Raw genomic sequence first — 22,201 nt, 5'->3', positions numbered from 1 at the left:
TGCGCATGCGTCATCTCAACGTTCTGCGCGGCACAAAGGAGCTGGGCGGAAACAGCGCGGAGAGAAGCGGCGCGGAGGGAACTGAAGAGGCCAAGGCGCTGGTCACGGGCGGAGGGATACGTTTCCATGGGAACATCACGATTTCCGCCTGTAAACCTGTGGTCTTCCCCGCGGCTCCATCCCCTCTCTTCCCCTCCCCCTTTCTCTGAACCCCCGGGCTCTTCCTTCCCTTCCCCCTACCCTTTACCCCCTACCCCTTTTCATTTTCCAGTCTAGGAATCCTCAGCGATAGTAATCTTTAGCACAGGTGCTTTAGACCCGCCTATAGGCTGTACACTTTAACCGCTGAGGTTGCAGTTATCGCCGCCTTTTCTTTTGGGGGGCCTGACCTAGTCTGCTACTCAGAGATCTTTGGGGCTCATCAGAGGTAATCGAGAGTGTGCCCAGGGTGAGAACTCCACGAACCCCGCCATTCTTCGTAATGGTCTTTGCACCATAGGCCTCAAAAGGGGTGATGTCCCCCGAGACTTTGGGTGATAATTCCCCTGCTCTACACTGACCCTCCACCCCCTTTAGAACAAGTCACCAATTTAAAATCCCACGTGGTTGGTCGGAGTTTTTGGATTCTGGGGGACAAAGAATAGAATTGTGGGAGTTCTTCCTAGTTATGTTGAAATTGTGATAAAATCCTAAATCCTTAAAGCATTTTGGCTAGTGGCCATTAGGAAATTATTTGCATCTGAAGTACAAATTTATTTGTTCTTTCTTTCTAGTGCTTTCTGCTTTGTATTGTAGTAACACATCTCATCCACTAATACTCAGATCCTGGGGCTTGGGACGTTTAGTTTAGGTCATCAGTGAGTATCTCACCTCAGCAGGGATAGCAACTTTGCTTGATACACTACCACTCAACATCCATCAAATAAATGAATACCTTTTCATTACATTAGAAATTGCTTAAAATCCAGTTTTGATTTTATGCAATGAATTTGCCAGACACCAACTCCAAAAATACAGAATTAAGTTACTTTTGTCACCCCTGCCCCCAACCATAGATGTTAAATCTGGAATACATGAGAGTTGGAAATGTTACACATAAAAGAGGAAATATTTAGGTATTTGTAGTTTTATCTTTTTCATCTGTTGTAACTTCACTTGGTGTGTATAGGTGTGTGATGCAGTGTACAAGGAAAGGAGGCCTACTTGGTGAATAAAGTATGGATTCTCTCCAGGTAATGCTATAAATTTATATGTATATAGTTCTTCAAATTTATCAAATTATGAAAATAATTAGTCTCAAGAACATATGTGGCAAGAAAATGAAAGCTCCATAGAAGGTGTAATGTTTGTTCTCCCCAAATCTTATTGATTTTTGTTTTTATCTTCTTAATAGGGTTCTGAAAAGCATTAAATAATTCTTATCAAGATTTTTATATACTTTATGAAAGACAATATCAATTCTGTAATACTTCACTAATTTCACTTTCTTCTATTAAAAATTTAATGATTTATAGCCTGGCACATGGCGCACACCTGTAATTCTAGTGGCTGGGAGGCTGAGTCAGAAGGATCTCAAGTTCAAAGCCAGCCTCAGCAATTTAGCAAGGCCCTAAGCAACTGAGTGAGACCTTGTCTCTAAATAAAATACAAAATAGGGCTGGGGATGTTGCTTAGTTGTTGAGTAGTTTAATCCCCAGTAAAAAAAAAAAAAAAAAAAAAAAGAATGTAATGAATTTGTGAAAACTACCATTGGACTAGCATAGATAATTTACTGAAAGATAGTACCTGTTATATACCACATAGCTCCTAATATGCCTCAATGAATATTTTTTGTTCTAAACACAAAGTCTATTATACCAAAGAATTTATAAACAAATAATAATAGTGCAAACAGAAGCAGTTTTCCAACTTATAAAAAACTGCTTTCAAATATATTAAAGGAAAAGGGGGAACCTGAGGATATAGCTCAGTGATAGAGCCTTGCCTAGCCTGCCCTGGGTTGGATCTTCAGCACCACCAAAAAGAAAAGAAAAGAGATAAACTCCTGACTCTTCTGATATGCCTCTCTTCAGACAGGTATTTGATAGGCTTATTACCTATGATTTATCCCTGTTACAGCAGAACCAATTCTTGATCAGGCTTTGCTAAGTCAAGACAAAATAATCATATTGTATACTGTTTCCATACACTACTATACTAAATATTATTTCTGTAAGAACACACAACCAGTTCTTTTCACTAAATGTAGGTGCAAATCAGGGAGATTTTATTGTGCAGAGTACCTTTATTACTGATGATTCTCTTTGAAATTATTTTTACCATGTCATTTTCTACCTCTAGAATTCCATGTCAAGATCATGTTTCCAGATTCATTTTAAATGTCAGAATTACTTAATTCACTTCAACAAATAACTTAATATTTTCTGATATGAAATATTGAGCAATTCTTAACATGCTCCAGTTGTTAAATCTTAGCATATGATCAGTTTAGGAAGGGAGAGTAATTTATAATCTTTTTACATCAATTTTTAAAAGTCTGCTGTTCCTACCCTCAGTATTTCTAGTCTAGCATTAAAGAAAAGTTCACTTTTTAATCTTACTTCCTTCACCATTTTAGTTTCACTTTTAAGCTATTGTCACCATTTTGGCTTGGATATGAAAACCTTAAAACAAGAGGAAAGAAAATTTAAATCTTTTACACAAGTATCTATTGTAAGAACAGTCTTTTAATATGTATTTATGTATGTGCTATATTTTTGTATGCACTGTAGGTCAATCCAAACAACCATATTCAACTACAGCTTTCTTTTCTTTCAGAATTTTATGATCTACTAATCCCTCCAGAATGCTATTAGGAAATTCTGGGAAGAAAACATTCATAGAAGCTTGTTCATAATTCTTTCATACTACATAAAAAATTAACTTCTCATTAGTCAAGTACTAACTTATAATCAGTACTACCATATGAAAGGTGGGGAGAGCAATAAAGTCCTTTGACTAACTTGGAAGATTGAAACTGAGAGAGGAGAAATGTGATGTAGGAGTGCCCCACTGTAAAAAAAAAAAAAAAGAAATAAATGGTTTATGGGTTTAAAACAATCTAAGGAATTGTGACTTTCTGAGAAATGCCTGATTGTATTAAAAAGTGTAAAACCATGCAATCTTTAAAGGCTTAAGTTAATCAATGGTATTGTTCCCTCTGTAAACAAAAGAAAATTAATGAAAGGAACTTGGTATCTTCACTAGAGAGCTAGCTTGATTTATTCAGCACTATCTTGGAAGGAGGGAATCTTGTAGGAGGGAATCCAATCACTAAAATAATGTATTTTATTTATTTATTTATTTATTATTTTTGGTACTGAGGATTGAACCCAGGGACACTTTACCACTGAGCTACATCCCAGTACTTTTATTTTTTATTTTGAGACAGAATCTCACTATATTGCTGAGGGTCTCTTCAAGTTGAAAGCAAAGTGAGGAATCAGGAGACAGGAAAACAAGAAAATAAAAGTTGGTAACCAGGCAAAGATACACACAAGAGTTTATTTGTCAGAGCTGACAAATAGAGGCACATCTCTCCATAAATGGAGAGAGGCAAAACAGGCTTGGGGGTCTTTTATGGGACAGGCTCAAGACTTTTATGGGGCAGGCTCAGGGATTAGAGCCGCGTGGGTCCTAATTCAGGCATAGAATTGCTTGGGGTGTTATTAACCATGCAGATTTCAAAGTCTACTCCAAGAGTAGGCTGCTATTAACCTGAGGGGCCAAATTTTGCAGAAATAAATTTATTTCCTTAAATATGGGATTCACTTAAGGAACCTACCTTATTAACCAGCACTGGGCTGTACTTAGAGTGACACTATTTAAGACCATTGTCTTTCCTTTGATTTTATTTGGGGGGTAGAAGGGTGTTGGACCCAGGAATGAACTACATCCCCAGCCTGTTCTGTAATTTTTTTTTTTTTTTTTTTTTTTTTTTTAGTACTAGGGATTTAACCCAGGGACATTTTACCCATGAGTCACATCCTCAGATCATTTTATTTTTTATTTTGAGACAAGGTCCCACTAAATTGCTTAGGGCCTCACTAAAATTGCTGAGGCTGGCCACGAATTTGGAATCCTCCTGCCTCAGCTTCCCAAGTCACTATGTTTACAGTGACTATGTCACCATGTGCCCAGCTTATTTAATTTCTAGTCTGTGGAAATGATTGTCTTCTATAAATTAATAAGAACATTTTAGTGGGGGCTGCGGTTGTGGCTCAGTGGTAGAGTGCTTGCCTAGCATGTGTGAGGCACTAGGTTTGATCCTCAGCACCATATAAAAATAAATAAATAAAATAAAGGTATTATATTCATCTACAACCAAAAAATATTAAAAGGAAAGAAACCATACTCTAAAAAACATTTTAGTTAATAAATCCTTTTCTAAGGTGAGAGAGTACAATGTAATGATTAAGAGCATAAACTCACCTGGGTGAGGCAGTACACACCTATAATCCCAGCAACTTGGAATGTAGAGGCAGGAGAATTACAAGTTCAAAGCCAGTTTTAGCAATTTAGCAAGACCCTACCTCAAAATAAAAATAATAAAAAGATCTGGGGATGTGGCTCTATGGTTAAGCACCCAGGGTTCAATCCCTTGTACATAAAAGAAAACAGCATAAAAGCTCTGGAATATGACAGAGTTGGGTTTGAAGTTTGGCCCCTCAGGTTAATAGTAGCCTACTCTTGACCTTTAACCAAATTATGTAACATCTCTTTAGCTTTTTCGCCTACAAAATGGTGTTCAGTAGGAGTACCTATCTCAGAATGTTGTTAGGATCAGATGAGGTAAATAACATTGCACAGTATCTAGCAGATCCTGAATATTTAATAAATGTTTTCTGTTAGAAGTAATAGTTTGACTAGCTTGTGTCAGTTGCTAAAAATTTGATATGGTGTGAGTTTATTGACAAAATGGAAATTTTATTTCTGCAAACCTGAGGACAAGACACTAGAACATGGTGACCATCCTCGAATGGCCAGCTAACTTTCTATGAGACATCTTTGCCTTTATTCATTGACTTCAATAACAATTGAATTGGCACTTTTCTTATGTGACGCAATCCACAGAGAGAAAAATATTGACACATTTAAAAAGCAACATTTCAGTTAAGAAATCTTCAAGTAAATTAGATTCCTAAGAATCCCAAATTCAAATTCTGAAAACTTCTTAAGGGTTCTATCCAAAGACAATTGCCTGTTTAATGAGAAGATGTGTTCATGAGCAATGGAGACAGGATAGGAAGGGCCAGGGATATAGCTCAGTGGCAGAGTACTTGCCTAGTTTGATCCCAGCAGAACACAGAGAAAAAAGAGATAAGACACGAAAATTGTTACTTTTTATTATAACAATTATTATTTGGTCTTTTAAGCTAATGTATAAAAATTAGGCATACCTTAGAGAGGGAAAAAAAAAAGGCAAATATCTATTCCAGCCAGGTGTCATAGTATGTACTTGAAGCCCAAGCTACTTGAAAAGCTGTGGCAGGAGAATCATGGGTTCCAAGCCAGTCTGGGAGCATAGTGAGGCCCTGTCTCATAAAAACAAAACAAAATATATTCCAAAGCTATTGACAATATATTACAATTCCTATATAGATAATTAAACTACTTTTGAAAAAAAAGGCTTGAAATTCAGAGGCAAGAGAAATTTTATGAGCTCACTAGTCTAATCATCTTGTTTCTATGGAATTAAGATTAAGAACAGCAATATGATTGATGAGTGCAATGGTTTCCAAATCCTGCTACAAGGACCATCAGTTTGGACTTTGACAAAGTTTCTCCAATCTCAGAATTATTGCCAACCTCTCTTCTTTTGGGATGAACTATCCTTTATTTTGCAAATATTATATATATATAAACCTAGGAGATATATATATATATATATATATATATATATATATATATATATGCAAAATAAATATATATCCTAGATTTTATTATATATAATAATAATAATAATAATAAAAAGGTCTGGGGATGTGGCTCTATATATACAAATATGTATATATACATATATGTTTATGTATGTGTATGTGTGTGTGTATATATATATATATATGGTGTGTGTGTTTGTGTGTTTTAAAATGTAGTAGTAGTAGTTCCCCAACTATTTTGTTTTTAGTTTTATAGTTCCGGTGTTTAAACCCAGGGCCTTAGGAATGTCAGAGCCTTGTGAAGGCTAGGCAAGTACTCTACCACTAAGCTACATCCCCAGTTCTCCTCTACCTTTTTTAAGTAAGAGGATGCTAACAGTAATTTTTAAAATCTTATATGCTTTTTTGATAGATAAAATGTTTGATCCCATCCCACCAATCCTTTTATTTCCAGTCTATTTAGTTCTCCAAATCCAAGTATCTAGAGTCAATAGTAACTAACAAGCATGATTTATCCTCATGAAAAAAAAATCATGCCGGGCTGGGGCTATATAGCTCAGTGGCAGAGTGCTTGCCTAGCTTGTGTGAAGCACTGGGTTCAATCCTTAGCACCATATAGGAAAAAATAAATAAAACAAAGGCACTCTGTCCATCTACAACTACAAAAAAAATTTTTTTAATTCATGCAGGTATAGTGGTGCACAACTGTAATCCTAGATTCAGGAGGCTGAGGCAAGAGGGTTGCAAGTTCCAGGCCAGCTTCAGCAACTTAGGAAACCTGAGTTTCAAAGTAAAATAAAAAATGCTGGGGATGTAGCTCATTGGTAGAGCACCCCTGAGTTCAGTCCCCAGTACTGAAAAAAATATATATTTATCCTCACTAATAAATGCAAATTTAAAAACAACACACTATTTTTCTCACAAGTGCAGAGAAATGATACCATGTATTTGTAGGTTAACATGGCAATATGTTTTTTAAATGTACTTTAGCTCAGCATTTCCATTTCCTGGAGTGTATTGTAGGAAATAATCAAAGTTAAGCATAAAGATTTATATGCAAAAATGTTTTACAATCTTATTTATAATGTCAAAAATTGGATATAGCCTGAAAATCAAACAAATAGGGATTGAAATATGGTCACTTAAAAATCATGTAGAATATATCTGTACAACCAGACAAAAGAGAAATTATAGTCCGTATATATATGATGTGTTGTCAAAATGATTCTAATTAGAACAAATGAAAATAAAATTTAAAAATAAAATAAAAATCACGTAGAAGAATTTTTATTTTGGTACCAGGGATTGAACCTAGAGTCGCTTAATCACTGAGCCACATCCCCAGCCCCTTTTTTTTTTTTTTTTTTTATTTAGAGACAGGGTCTCACTGAGTTGCTTAGGGCCTTGCTAAGGTACTGAGGCTGGCTTTGAACTTGTGATCCTCCTGCCTTAGCCTTCCAAGCTGCTAGGAGGATTATAAGCAGGCGCCACTGCACCTCACTAAGTAGGAAAATTTTTAACATCAGAAATATATTCATGATACACAGTTAAGTAACAAAAGCAGACTCCAAAATCAAATATATGTGTACTTGTTGGCTTTATAAAAATAAATTGTATTAATAAAAGTAATTTCCTCACTTTCCTGTATTTCACAGTTTTCTATAATTTTTTTAAGTGATGGGGGTGCCTGAAAGTAGAAAAATTCCAATTTGAACTAAGAAATCACTGGCTAGTAGCTGTGTAAACTGAAACATAGTACTGTACTTGTCATTTTAGGCTTTAGATTTCTCAAGAGAAAATGGAGATAATAAAGGGCTGTCTGTTGTTGAGGAATATTAGGAGTGAAGTTTACGTGCACTTTGATCATTTTTTGATTTCTTATGATCTACATGCACTCTTATTAAATGAAAAAATTAAATGTCATCTTATTTTTAAAAATAATTACAAATATTTTAAGTGGAAAATAGTAATGGAGGAACTAAGTGGGGGATAGTTAATAGAGGTATAATCTAACATTAATATGCTCCCAAACTATTAATTGTGGTTGCCCTGGGAAGTGGGATTGGGTGGAAGATAGGGAAGAGCTTTCGGTTTTTAACTGTTTAGTCTTCCCTATTATTTGAAGGGTTTGTGTTTTTATAAACAAATATAATACTTCTGTAATAATTTTTAAACATGGCAGTATACCCTTCCCCACACCCTGGATACCTTTTACACAACTTTATTTTTTTTCGTAGCCCTTCTTACCTTCTTCTGACTTAGCCATTTATTGCACGATAGGAGTTGTTAAATTAATGAATTTTACTAAAAACTTATTTCATCCAGGCACAAGTAGCACATGCCTGTAATCCCAGCGACCCAGGAGGCTGAGGGAGGAGGATCCCAAATTGGAAGGCAGCTTCAGCAATTTAGCCAGGCTCTAAGCAACTCAGAAAGACCCTGTCTCAAAAAACCAAACCAAAACAAAACAAAAAAACACCTATTTCTCTGTCTTTACATGGTTATTGCTCAATTAACATTTGCAAATGGATGATTTCCCAAAGGTAGTATAGCTACTTTCTGGACTGATTCTGAGCCTATTCCAGGGAGGTGTTTGTTTTTATGGTGCTGGGGAATCAAACACAGGACCGTGAGCATGCAAGGAAAGTTTCTTAACACTGAGCCATACTCCCAGACCATCAGAGAGGTTCCTTTTGCCTCACATTACCTCCCTAGAAGTGATTTGTTTTGGATTTTTATCAATTATTTGAAGATCATAGGGACACATTTGTTTTATGTTATAAAAATCTATCTACAAACCTGCCAATATACTACCATTTTTCATTGATATTAAAAAGCAACAACAACAACAAAAACTCAACATTCCCCTTTATCCTAGGATTATTCTGTCTGGTTACACACCAAGGGAAGTTGTTTATTGCATTTTTATGAACAAGTATCCCTATTGACTCTCCTCCTGTCTACATGCAGCTGAATTTCTCTTACAGATTAGCTCTCAAGGTTACTCATATAGTGTTTCTCATACAGATAATTTTAATTATGAGGTTAAAATTCTCAGTTGGTCTTCTCAAGTGTAAAGAACCAAATTTTCCTGAATTTTTCTAGTTCCACTTATTTTGGCACAATTTTCCATCCCCTCAGATTCCAGGGAGACAGCTTCTCTTCAGTTAAATGTCTTAAATGAGGTGTTAAGGAGGTCCTGGTTTTGTTTTCCATGAAAACCTTCCATAAAAGGAAAATGTGGAATATTAATGTATCTTTTCTTGGAATTCTGGGGAATAGTGTAAATCACTTTACACTTTCTTTACACAATTTACAACCACAGTAAAGATATGTATACTATACTCATATTTAACAAATCATAACAAAAAATAAAATAAAAAATAATTTTAAAAAGATATGTATACTCCCTTTCATTTTTTCTTCTTCAAAAGCTTGTACTATGCTCCTAATAAGTGCAAGCTTATCATAAAGATAATAAACGTGTGGACCTTGCCCTCAAAGAATCTTAATAGGATCTAAACTCATAAAAATATATGCATATTTACACCAAATTGATTTGGCTTCCTTATTTCAGATTTAATAACAATTATTCTTGCTTTTTTGTTTTCCCAGTGTGAGGCAGGCGCTCTACCAATGAGCTACAGCCCCAGCCCCCTATTTTGTATTTTATTTAGAGACAGGGTCTCACAGAGTTGCTTAGGGCCTTGCTAAATTGCTGAGGCAATTGAATTTGTAATCCTCCTGCCCCAGCCTCCCAAGCCACTGGGATTACAGGCATGTGCCACCATACCCAGCCAATCTGTTATCTCTTAAATTACCTTAAAGTGCATTTACCTAGCATTTGCCTATATTTTTGCTAGTAGAGTTTTACCCCTTCTACCATTATTGTCTCCCAATGGCTAAATCATGTAGAAAGGTTTCCTAGGATTTTTAAAAAATATTTTTAGTTGTAGATGGACAAAATTTCTTTATTTTGTTTATTTAGTTTTTTATGTGCTGCTGGGGAAATCTAACCCAGTGCCTCCTGCATGCTAGGCAAGTGCTCTACCACTGAGCCACAACCCCAGCCCAACAATACCTTTGTTTAAGCCACAATCCCAGCCCCAATACCTTTGTTTTAATATGGTGCTGAGGATCGAATCCAGTGCCTCACATGTGCTAGGTGAGTGCTCTACCACTGAGCCACAACCCCAGCCCCTAGGTTTCCTAGGATTTTTATGGCTCCTGATCTTATCCCAAACTCAGATGTCCCTACAGTCTTTCAAAATATTTTTTTTTCAATGAGAGCCTTCTTCCCTGCTATTGTAAATCTTTAGGCATTTTGAAAACGAGGCATATTTCATGTTTGCGCAAGCATATAGAACTGCCATGCACAAAGTAGGTGGTCAATAAATTTTTGTCAAATTACTTTTTTAAAAAATAATTTTTAGTTGTCAGTGGATCTTTTATTTATTTATATGCAATGCTGAGGATAAAACCCAGGGCCTCACACATACCAGGCAAGCACTCTACCACTGAGGCACAACTCCAACCCCTTGTCAAATGACTTTTAAAATAGAAGTTGAAATAATACTGTAATGTACAGGGTGGTGACTATGACTATGACCTCTAACCTGGGCTTAAACCCTGGCTGTGCATACAGTGACTTGGGCAAACTTTGACTTTGGGTAAAATAGAATAAACACAAATACTAGACTATGAATATTGTGCAGGATGGACCAAATCTAACTATTGTATGCCTAATTCTTAGTACAGTTTTTGGATCTTAGATGCTTAATATTTGCTGAATGTTATTAGATAAAACGGATATACAGATAATCCTTGACTTACTATGATTCAACTTATATTTTTACTTTACAAGGAGTTTAGCCAGATAATAAATGTATTTTGAACTTAATATTTTTGACTTATGATGGGTTTATGGGGATATAACTCCATGACAACCTCATCATAAATCAAAGAGCTCTATAAATGTTATCCACAGTCCCACACCCAGGGATAACCATCTTTAATCATCTGGGATATATAATTCCAATTTTTTATCCATGTATATGTTGTTTCTTTAGGGAAAAAAAATGTATCATTTTGTAAAGCCCTGCTGTATTTGCTTAGTGCATGTGATGTTTGACTTTATGTTTCAACTTGACTGGGTCACCAGCTGCCGGGCTTTTGGTCAAACATTAGGGGCTTTTGGACAAACATTATTCTGGGTAGGTCTATGAAGTTGTTTCTGAGTGAGATTAACCTTTGAGTTAAGCAGATTGCCTGCTTTATGTGGGCAGGCTTCATCCAAGTATTTGGACCTCCATAGGGAAAAAAAAAAAAAAAACTTTGGGTAAGAACTCCTTCTACCTGACTGACTGAATGAGATAGCCATCTTTTCCTGCCTTCTAAACAGAACTGAAGAATTAGCTCTTCTTGGGTTTCCATTCTGTCAGTTTGGAGATTAAAATGCACACTATTGGAACACCTCATTCTGGGGCCTTCAGACTCTCTGGAACTACTATGCCATTGGCTTTCCTGAGTTTCCAGCTTGAAGATTGAACTTCTTCTTGGGACTTCTCAGCCTCCTTAATTGCTTGAGCCAATTCTTTTTTTTTTTTTTTAATATTTTTCTCTTTAGTTGTAGATGGCCAACAGTACATTTACTTTATTTATTTTTATGTGGTGCTAAGGATCAAGCCCAATACCTCGAGTGCCAGTCAAGCACTCTACCACTGAGCCACAACCCCAGCCCTTGAGCCAATTCTTTACAACAAATCTCCATAGATAGATGCATCGATAGGTAGGTAGATGATACAGATGTATAGATATAGATATGGAATTTTTTTTTACTGGTTTGTTTCTCTGGATAACCCTAATACAGTACACTGCACTATCAATAATTATCTAAGTCATTAAATTTTCTTTTTCAAGAATATAATGTTTGTAGAGTATACTATTGTAGGGTTCCTTTGTTACAAAAAATTTAGATTGCTTTCATTTTATATGTTATAAATAAATGCTGAAGTGAATATAACTTGTATAAATATCCATGCATATTCCCGATTATTTCTTTAGAACAATTATATAAGTAGCTGGGTACTGTGATGCATACCTATAATCTCAGTTACTCAGGAGGCTGAGGCAGGCAGTAGAATTACAAATTCAAGAACAAGTTGCCTAAGCAACTTAGTTGAGACAAAAAAAAAAAAAAGATCTGGGCATGTAGCTCAGTGGTTGAGTGCTTGCCTAGCATTTGCAAAGCCCTGGGTTCAATCCCAGGTACAACTAATAATAATCATTATTATTATAATTCCATAAATGAAATTGCTGAGTAAAAGAGTATGAAAAATGTATAAGCTTTTAAAGCATATTGTTAGGAGCTAGAGATGTAACTCAGTGGAACAGCATATGTCCAACATATACAAGATTTGATCTCCAGTACTGCAAAGAAAAAAAATGAATGTTATCAATTAGCTCTCCAAAGTGGTTACACCCATTTATACATCTGGCAACAAGTCTAAAAGGGCATTTGGTCACTGCAGCTTCATTAATACCAAGTGTTAATGATTTTTTAATCTGCCAAATTTGATTTTTTAAGATATCTTATTTTTCAATTTGATTTTGATTCACAGGCAAAACATTAAGCTTGTTAACTATTCATGTTCTTTGCTGATTTTTCTGTTGGAATGTTTTATCTGTCTTACTGATAAATAGGAACTCTATGTTAAGAACATAGGCCTCGGGGCTGAGGATGTGGCTCAAGCAGTAACGCGGTCGCCTGGCATGTGCAAGGCGTTGGGTTCGATCCTCCAGCACCACATAAAATAAAATGTTGTGTCCACCGAAAACTGAAAAATAAATATTAAAAAAAATTCTCAAAAAAAAAAAAAAAAAAAAAAAAAAAAAAAAGAACATAGGCCTCAGCTTGGGTTGTGGCTCAGTGGTAGAGCACTTGCCTAGCATGTGTGAGTCACTGGATTTGATCCTCAGTACCACATAAAAATAAATCAATAAAATAAAGATATTGTGTCCACCTACAACTAAAAAATAAATATTTTTTTAAAAGTATTAACTGATTGATAGTATTAACAATTAAATGACTATTTCTTCTCTTCTCTCTCTTTCTTTTTTTGGTACTGAGGATGGAGCCCAGAGGTACTTTTACCACTGAGCCACATCCCCATGGATGTGGCTTTTGTGTGTGTGTGTGTGTGTGTGTGCACTAGGGATTGAACCCATGGCCTCATGCATGAAAGGCAAGTACTCTACCAACTGAGCCCCAGCTCTTTTTATTTTTATTTTGAGACAAGGTCTTGCTAAGTTGCTTAGGGCCTCACTAAATTGCTAAGGCTGGTCTTTAACTTGGGATCCTCCTGCCTCAGCTTCCTAAGTCACTAGGATTACAGGTGTGCCACCACACCTAGCTTAAATGCTTAAGTGACTATTTCATCTTGAATTTTAGTATATACAAATTGAAAACTATCATAACCATTTGATAAATGCTAATTTAGCTAAGTGCCAGTCATTATTGTTGGTCAAGACATACAAAAGACATGATCAGAAGGCTGACACTTAAAAATATATATATTCAGGGGGCTATAGCTCAGTGTTAGAACACTTGCCTACCATTTGTGGGGCCCTTTGTTTGATCCCTAGTATCACCAAAAAAAGAAAAGAAAAATCCTCTTTACCTGTGCTTTGTATATCCCCTTTAGTCACTATTTATTTATCTATCTATCTATCTATTTATCTGTCTGTCTGTTAACAGTGTTGGGGGTGATTATGCTAACAGATTTAGATAAAGTTTCAGACAAAGTAAAATTTTGGGTTATCTTGAATGGAGAATAGTCTATGGAATATAATTTGAAAACATCTTGATTTAGGCCAGAAGAAAGGAAACTGTCCTTGGATTGAACTTGGCTGTTGCCCAGGTGGATCTGGATAACCTTGATCTAGCCACTACTCCCTGACCCCAGTACTGGGGATCAAACCCAGGCCCTCACATGATAGGCAAGTGCTCTACCACTGAGCTGCACCCCTAGCCCTAGCCACTTTTGTTGCCACCCAAAGATTAATTTCCCTCCTAATGGATGGTGTGGCTCTCCCACTCAGAACCAAGTTTCAGCTAATTGTGTGATTAACTCTGCTTTCCAAAGGATAGTTTTTACAGTTGCTAGTACCCTGAAACATTATCAAACCCTAAGGTATAAAAACAAATATTTACCTAAAATAATACATCTGAGGCTGTCTTCTCCATTATTTTTTCCTTGGATGTAACATATTTTCCTTCTTTGTTTTTTTTTCCTTCATAAAAATCTGCATCTCTTTCTTCTGTATTTCTCTTCTTTCCTTTGATTATCCTTCTTGCTTTACCTCTCTCTCTTGTCTTTTCATTTATTGAAATAAAGAATTTAGCCAGGTGCTGAGCATGAAGGTGCACACCACTAATCCTAGTTACTCAGGAGGCTAATAAAACAGGAAGATTGTTAGCTCAAGGCCAGCCTCAACAACTTAGTGAGACCCTGTCTCAAAATAAAAAATAAAAAGGGCTGAGGAAGCCTGGGGTTGTAGCTCAGTGGTAGAGTGCCCCTGAGTTCAATCTCCAGTACCACAAAACAAACAAAATTTAGGTATATTCTCTGAAGTATATACTTAATTATTCATATGTACTTGTAATTATTTTACTTAATTTTTTAAAAATTAAAAAAATATTTCATACTAAAGATTGAACCAAGTCCTTTTTATTTTTTATTTTGAGACAGAGTCTCACTAAGTTGCTTAGGACCTCACTAAGTTGTTGATACTGGCTTTGAACTTGCAATCCTCCTGCCTCAGCCTTCCTAGCTGCTGGGATGGTGGTGCCACTGTGCCCATTTCTAAAGTATTTTAATAATTATTGTTAAGTGTCATGTTTGTGGTTTTTACTTTTTAAAATAGATTAATTGAACCACTCATGTTATTATGAATAAATTAGTTTGCTATTCATAATTGGTCTTGAATATGCCCACTCCCACCTGACCTTGCAGTTGTTAAATGACTCCTGGTAGAAGAAATGATTTCCTACCAAGATACTATAGTAATGCTGTGATAACATTGTTTTATTTGAATTTCTTTTTTCTAAAGGCAACAATGCTGGGAAGTCTTTCTAGTTTGTATGGCTCTCTCCATACCCAAAGTCTTGTACAACTGACCATATTAGTTTTGCTAAGACCTAGTTAGCGTTCATACTACGTGCAAGTGCCGTGATGGTGCTAACAGCGTGGGAGGGATTTTTCATTTCCATAATCTTTATTCTCTGGTCTGTACAATTCACCCCTTCCTTAGTCTGAACTGGAGAACTGAGTGGATACATTCTCTTTCCAGCCAGATTCTTGTCCCTCAAGGCCTTTCCTCTTCAGGGGTTTTACAGCTCTCACGGTACAGTTCTGCAGTAAAATACACAACAGCATGATCTTGCAAAATTGATATATTGAAGGAATGGTTACAAAATAACTCTCTGTTTACAAAGGATTTATGTTGGAATGTTTTTAAAGTGCATGTTTTCTTTAGTACTTTCAAATGATTTAAACCTTTCAGAAAGGCTTCTTATGGGTAAATAAAATTATCTTTCTCCCCCCTTGTCTGACATAGATATCGTTGTGCTGCACCTCACGGCTAGTCGTGTGTTTACCTCCATTTTAACAGCAATACCCAACACGGAGCTTTGGGTGGACTAAGAGACCCTGGTTAAGACAGCAGCAGCTACCCTCATTTCAACCACGTCACTCCACTTTGAATATTTCCCATCTCTAAGCGGAGAAGCAAAATATGCCTCTTATTCTAAGAAAAAGAGAAAATGATCAGGAGGACAAGTTAAACAGTACACGTACTTTAAGTGAAGGAGAAAAAGATCAGGATGTCATTAGTAGATCACTTCCTCTAAGTAAAAGAGAAAATGTTCAGGAGGAAAAGTTTGAAGATGCCTATGAAATTATCCCTGTGGCAACAACAATGAATCTCCTGTCTTCTTTGGAAGAATGCACAACTGGACTATACTTATTTCTAAATAACAGATTCACAGATGCAATAAATCTCATTTACCCGTGGTCTAAAAACAGCACATACCATGCCCTATTATACAGTATGCTTATGGTTGTCAAAGCCATCCTGACTTTTGATCCACAGGACATACAGATTGGGATGAACGCTGCAAAGGAAGCTTTGAAAACCTGTAACAATTTCCGAAGAAGAACTAGGATAATGACTTTATCTCGTATAGTGAGTAGACAGGGAATAAGAGCTGTCAAAGAAGAAGAATTACATGCAGAAGTCTGTTATGCTGAGTGTTTGATCTTGAAATCTTCCATAGCATTTATACAGGATGACAGTATGATTAGTTTTCTTAAAAGTGGGCTCAGCATTGGGTCAAGTTATCAAATATACAAAGATTGTCAACAGGTATTAACTCTTATGCCTTACAGCCACAGCAAAGCCCACAGACACTTGGTTGGAGGGATAAAATTTGGACTTGGATCATTTAATTTGATGTTATCACTTGTGCCACCAAAGACACTTAGACTTCTCAATGTTGTTGGACTTTCTGGGGAGAGAGAGGTAGGCTTGGCTTTGCTTCATGAGAGTGCATCTGAAACTCATATAAATAATATTTTAAGTGTTTTCACTCTACTCTTTTATTACAGTTACATCCATGTAGCTTTTGGTGTTGAAAAAGTTTCCAGTTTGGCTACAGAGAATCTCTTCCTCATATACCTCCAGAAATTTCCAAACTGTGTTGTACTTAAATTTTTTCATGCACGTTTTATTATGTTGAGAGGAAATTTTGAAAAAGCACAATTGAAATTACATGAGTGCATTTTTACTCAGAACGAATGGAAACAGGTTCACCACCTCTGTTACTGGGAACTCATGTGGTGCCACATTTTTCTGCAGGATTGGAAGCAGGCTTACAACTATGCCCATCTACTGTATGTACATAGCAGATGGTCCAAGGCAATATATGTGTACAGTAAAGCTATCATATTGGCCTTACTTCCTCCTGATTTTGTGAAATCACTAAATGATAACATGACCTCTCTCTTCTTAAATGTGGAAAACCTGAGAATCAAAATTTTAGGCACCCCTGTGCCAATAGAAAAGTTTGTTGCTGAGAAAGGTCAGCGCTATGGTACTACTACAGGCTGGTTTACAGCACAGCCCCTTCTGGAATTCATTTATGCCTGGAGTGGTTTCCGAGTCATGAGCAAAAAAGTAGAGCTTATTTCAAGCTGGCTATCAATAATTAACAAAGGAAAAGACCTTTTGCAGGAAAATCCAAATGAGGAATATGGCACAGATGACATAAGTTTCTTAAATTTGCTGAAAGGGCTATGCCTGAAACACCTAGGCAAATATTTGAAGGCTGAGCATTACTTTAATCGTGTTATTCAAAAGGAGAAGTTTTTAAAATATGACCACTATTTGGTGCCATATACTTACTATGAACTAGGAATTCTACACTATCTGAAAGGAGATTTTGCCAGTGCAACAAAATATCTAGACAACATAAAGAACTATAAAGACTATTCCATGGAAGCCCGGTTACAGTTTAGGGCTCATATAGCCCTTGAACAAATAGCTAAAGAAAAGTGATTTAAACACAAAGTGTGCTTTTGTTTAGCACGAGTGGAATATCTACAACCAGCAAAATAATTAGCAGGTAGAAAAATCATTTCTTTGTGGAAAAGGAATTCAAGAGGCAGCTGCTAAGATCTGATCAGTAACAAATAAGAAAGGAATTGGCCATTTCTTTCTGCTCTTTTTTTCTCCTTATGTATAAATGTGATGATTAGACTTGCAAATGGAGTGACCGAACATTCTTGAAAAAGAAAAGGCAAATGCTTTACATTATAAAAATATTGTCTTAAAACTTCCAAGGCAGTTTTTAACACCAACTTAGATAATGTATACAACTTGCAAATAAAATAGGAAAAGTGGCCACACTCAGGATACCAGAGGCCTGTAAATGTTTTTTTATTTAATTGTTAAAGAAAATGATCTCGAAGGTCTTACTGATATTTCAGTGATACACAGAATAGCATAAATTCTGAATGTTTTTCCCTTACATACAGTCCCTTTTATTGGCTTTTTGTATCAGAGAATAATTTTTCCATTAGGTGAAGGGGAGTATTTTTTAACTTTTTTCATTAGGAAATTCAAATAAAGGTTTGTAATTTCCCACAGGATAGCAAAGAAAAAAGCACACCTCTCCTGCTACACACATAAACCCTTGGGAGATAATTGGGGCCAAAAGGTTTTGTCACTGGGTAGAAAGAAAAGACCAGGCTCTTGGAGGAAGAATAACCCTCCCTTCCATTGTGCTCCCTAAAATGTTAATTCTTATTAAGATCAGCTCTTCAACATAATTAAACCACCTGTATCTATCCATTGTTGCTAGGCTAATCTGAGAGTAAATGGCAACTATAAGGGATGAGGCAACATTGTTTTACCTGCCTTAGAGATAAAAATCAGTTCCTAAAGTCCAGACCAGGAAGTCAGGATAAATATAACTGTCCCCCTTGTAGTCACCCTTTGAAACAGGTTGCTGGGGAAAGTGTCGCTTGGTAAAACTCGGTAGTATAGCACATTATCTTAATACCTTGGGTGTCCAAACAGCCAATTGGAGCACAATGAGGAGCCAATAGTTCATATTTAGCATTAATTGCTTTTAAAAATATTTTCCCCATAAACGTTTAAATGAACAATAGTGCTTAGTTATTCCCCATTATTTAATTAGTATGGTTTAGTGGTTAAGAGGTAGTTGCTTGCCCAACTACCTAGATTTGTATTCTAGCTCTGTTACTAAATAACTGTATGATCCTGAGTGTGTCTGCTTTCATTTCCTTAGCTGTAAAATAGGGATAACAATAGTACCTATCTCATGGTTTTACTATGTAAAGATAGAGCCAATAAGCCTCTTTTATTATTATTACTGGTACTACTAACAATAATACCACATTATTATTCAGGGCCGAGAACTTTCTTGGAAAAAGGTCCCTTTTCTTCCTGCCTTGCCAGTGTAAAATTTGACCTGTTAGTTTGCTTTCTCTGTTCTCCATTTAGCCTGGTCACTAACAAGTAACTCTGTCTAAATTGCAGTTTAATGTTTTGTAAAATATCCCAGCTTCTTCCTATAAATAGCAAATTAGTTGATTGATTAAACAAATATGTATTGAATGCCTACTGTATGCAGACACTGAAACACAGTACTGAAGACATACTATAAAGCATCATCTCTTTCCTGAAGGCCTTATAGGGAGGTAAATTAGAAAAGGGTTTCACTGGAGGTAGAAGCACTTAAAATACTCATTTGAACAGTTTATTTGCCCCATATAAAAACAATCTGAAGATAGATAGTTCAGGTCTGCTATGACCCTTTTGTCTTTCTGTTTAGCATGTAGCCCTTCTCATGCTTGTCTCCTCATAGTGGGAAGAGGCTGCCTTACCTCTAAGCTTTGTGTCCAAGCCCAATAGGCTGAAAAGATAAGGGACAAAGGGGCTTTCTCTCTGCTAGGAGGCTTTGCCTTCTTATTTCAGAAAGGACTGCCTTGCTGGACGTGGTGGCACCTGTAACCACGACATTTGTGAGGCTTAGACAGGAGGATTGCAAATTCAAAACCAGCCTCAACAATTTAGTGAGGCCCTACACAACTTCATCTCAAAATAAAAGATAAAAAGGACTAGGGATATGGCTCAGGGCCCCTGGTTTAAATCGCTGGATTAGGGGATGGGGTCGGGGGAGGAAGAACTGCCTTCCTAGGGACTTGATGTACATCTCAATTGCTAGAAATATTTGTATAGCCCCTGTTAGTTGCAAGGGAAAATGAAGATTGAATTTTAGCTTTCAAACCTCATTAGGAGGTTTTTGGGAGAGTTGTTAAGTGGACCAACATACAGTAGCTGCCACAACAAATATGTAAATAATAGACTACCAAATGGTTTGAGTGTGGTGACTCACACCTATAATCCCACCTATTTGGGGGCTGAGGCAGGAGGATCATGAGGCCAGCATGGGTAACTTAGTGAGATCCTGTCTCAAAATAAAACATGAAAAGGAATGGGGGTGTCATTCAGTGACAGAGCACTTGCCTAGCAGATGTGAGATCCTAAATCCAATCCCAGTTCTGCAAAGCAAAGCAAAACAATACAAACCAAAAAAAGCACAAAACACAAAACGGGGAGAGGGAGAACACTGCAACAATGAGATCAAGGAATCACTGGAGAAGACCATATAAGGACCTGACAAGAAATCTTGGAATGGCATTACCTTTGTGAAGTTGCTACCCACTGAGCCCAGATTCTAGCCCTTACCAGTCCAAGACTTACTGAGATACAGAGACTAATTCTATCCAAATTCACGAGAGATTGAAGTAGAATTTACTAATTTCTTTGTTTCTTGTAGAGGCTTTCCCAGAGTTGCAAACTTTCTATAGGGATCAGGAAGGTAATGTAAATATATGAAGCAACCAAGCATAAAATAATAGTGGTAGAAACTAGCTTCAGTGAAGAGATGACACAGTGTAGGTCATATTAGACCTAGCTGCATGTTTTGCTGTGACTTATTGGTAATTAGTGACTTCTCATCTATCCCTTTCTATTGACTAGAAAGTTCTCGTGTTTCATCTTGAACACGATCTGTCCTGATAAAACAGTGTACATGGAAAATCAACAGTCACAAAGCAGCATGCTGAGGATGGAGTTAAGACAGAGTAAGGCAGATAGTTTTAGGAATATCTACGCCATGTCAGTGTAACACCTGATGAATCATCCGTTCTCACACTATGCATCCATCCTGGGAAAATGTCTCCCAAATTCTCAGGACTCTAAGACATACTTCTCAAACCCCAGCTTTCAGATTTTTCTTCTCTGCCTTCTGCTGTTAACCATGGGTTACTTAATATTCAGGAAAGGTACAATACACTGTTTCCATTTACTAACATACAAGCCATTTCAACCCTGCTTCCTGGCTTAAAATTTCAGTTGTTCCCACATGCTTTGGTCATTCAGATTACAGATGGTCTCTTTGTGCAAATGAATCACAGATCTAATCACATCCATTTAATTTAACTTTTGGGGTCAGTTTATAAGAGATTAGAGGAGTTATCTCATGGTTGCCTTTTGTACCGTAAACACAAATAAGACGCTATTGAAGCACTTTTTATGCAATGAAGAAATTTTCCTATCCAATTTAATGAAAATAATTACTGCTGGAAGAGGCCCAAGAGCCTGGAAAAAAAAATGAATGGGAAGGGAAGGGCTTATGCATAAAGAACAAAGAGAATTTTTGTTACAGACCTGAGTCCTCAAAGCTTTCAGCATGCCCTTGCCCCAATCCAATCAATGAGTAAATTATGTTGATTACTTCTTTGAAATATCTTTTGAATTTTATTTTTCATTTTCACTTTTTTCAGCCTAGACTAGGACTTCACTTTTTGTCTGGACTATTGCAGTTGTCTTTAGGAACAGTAATTCAGTGGTGAACATCCTGTTTTGTTCCAAGGCAATTCCAAGGCAAAATAAAAATTGCCAATCCCACATTTTTTTTTCAAATAAAAATGAAATCTATATAAAGCATGTATATTTTTGCTACTTCAATTTCTCACTTCATTAGATAGATAGCCACAGAATTTTAGCCATAAAGATTTATTTTAATTTTTTTTTTTTTGTCTTTAGACATGCTAGGCAAGCATGCTACCATTGAGTGACATCCCCAGCTATAAAGATGTTATTGTCTTGGCATATTTGTCTGAGAATATTTGAGAAGCAACATAAAAATAGTTTTGTAGGCTTTCAAACTTTTGCTTAGTTCTTCAAAGTTCATAAAGTCTGTTCACCTAAGAAAACAAGCCTATCTTTATGTTAAGGGAACCACTCCTTCTCTGAGAAGGTAAAATCCTCCCTCTGGCAGGCCGGATGAAAGTGATCAATTTGGAGACACCCCTCTTCAAAAATCATATCTCCTGCAGGTTTCCATGGAGATGACCTGCGATTTGGGAGGCCAAAAATGAGACAGAAGGAACACAAATTTGAGGCCAACCTCAACAATTTAGTGAGGCCATCTCAAAAAAAAAAAAAGGCTGGGGATGTGGCTTAGTGGTAAAGTGTGTGTGTGTGTGTGTGTGTGTGTGTGTGTGTGTGGCCCTGAGGCTAGAGAATCACTAAGGCTCAGGAGTTCATGACCAGCCTTGGAAACATAGCAAGACCTGGTCTTGGAAAAAGAAAAAAACATCCACTTAGTGTTAATCTTATTAATCTTTAGG

At 36.5% G+C, this 22,201-nt stretch overlaps 1 protein-coding gene across 2 annotated transcripts; it reads left to right on the top strand.

Annotated features, from left to right (window-relative positions):
- Positions 1-36: 36 nt before the first annotated feature.
- LOC124079829 (tetratricopeptide repeat protein 39B-like) lies at positions 37-17,896 on the top strand. Of its 2 annotated transcripts, XM_046425637.2 has the most exons (3): positions 37-150; positions 1,169-1,232; positions 15,537-17,896. In XM_046425637.2, the coding sequence occupies exon 3, from the start codon at positions 15,714-15,716 to the stop codon at positions 17,532-17,534; it is 1,821 nt and encodes a 606-aa protein (XP_046281593.1). In that variant the 5' UTR covers positions 37-150; positions 1,169-1,232; positions 15,537-15,713; the 3' UTR covers positions 17,535-17,896. The 2 variants fall into 2 exon arrangements, with proteins under 2 accessions (XP_046281593.1, XP_046281583.1); XM_046425627.1 differs by having other exon boundaries at positions 38-1,232.
- Positions 17,897-22,201: the final 4,305 nt, after the last annotated feature.

Source organism: Marmota monax, unplaced genomic scaffold (assembly GCF_021218885.2).
Source record: "Marmota monax isolate L192 unplaced genomic scaffold, Marmota_monax_Labrador192_F-V1.1 WCK01_AAM20220418_F8-fsc00015, whole genome shotgun sequence".
NCBI lineage: Eukaryota > Metazoa > Chordata > Mammalia > Rodentia > Sciuridae > Marmota > Marmota monax.
The sequence above is the reverse complement of the archived record's forward strand: the minus strand, read 5'-3'. Positions and strand labels throughout refer to the sequence as shown.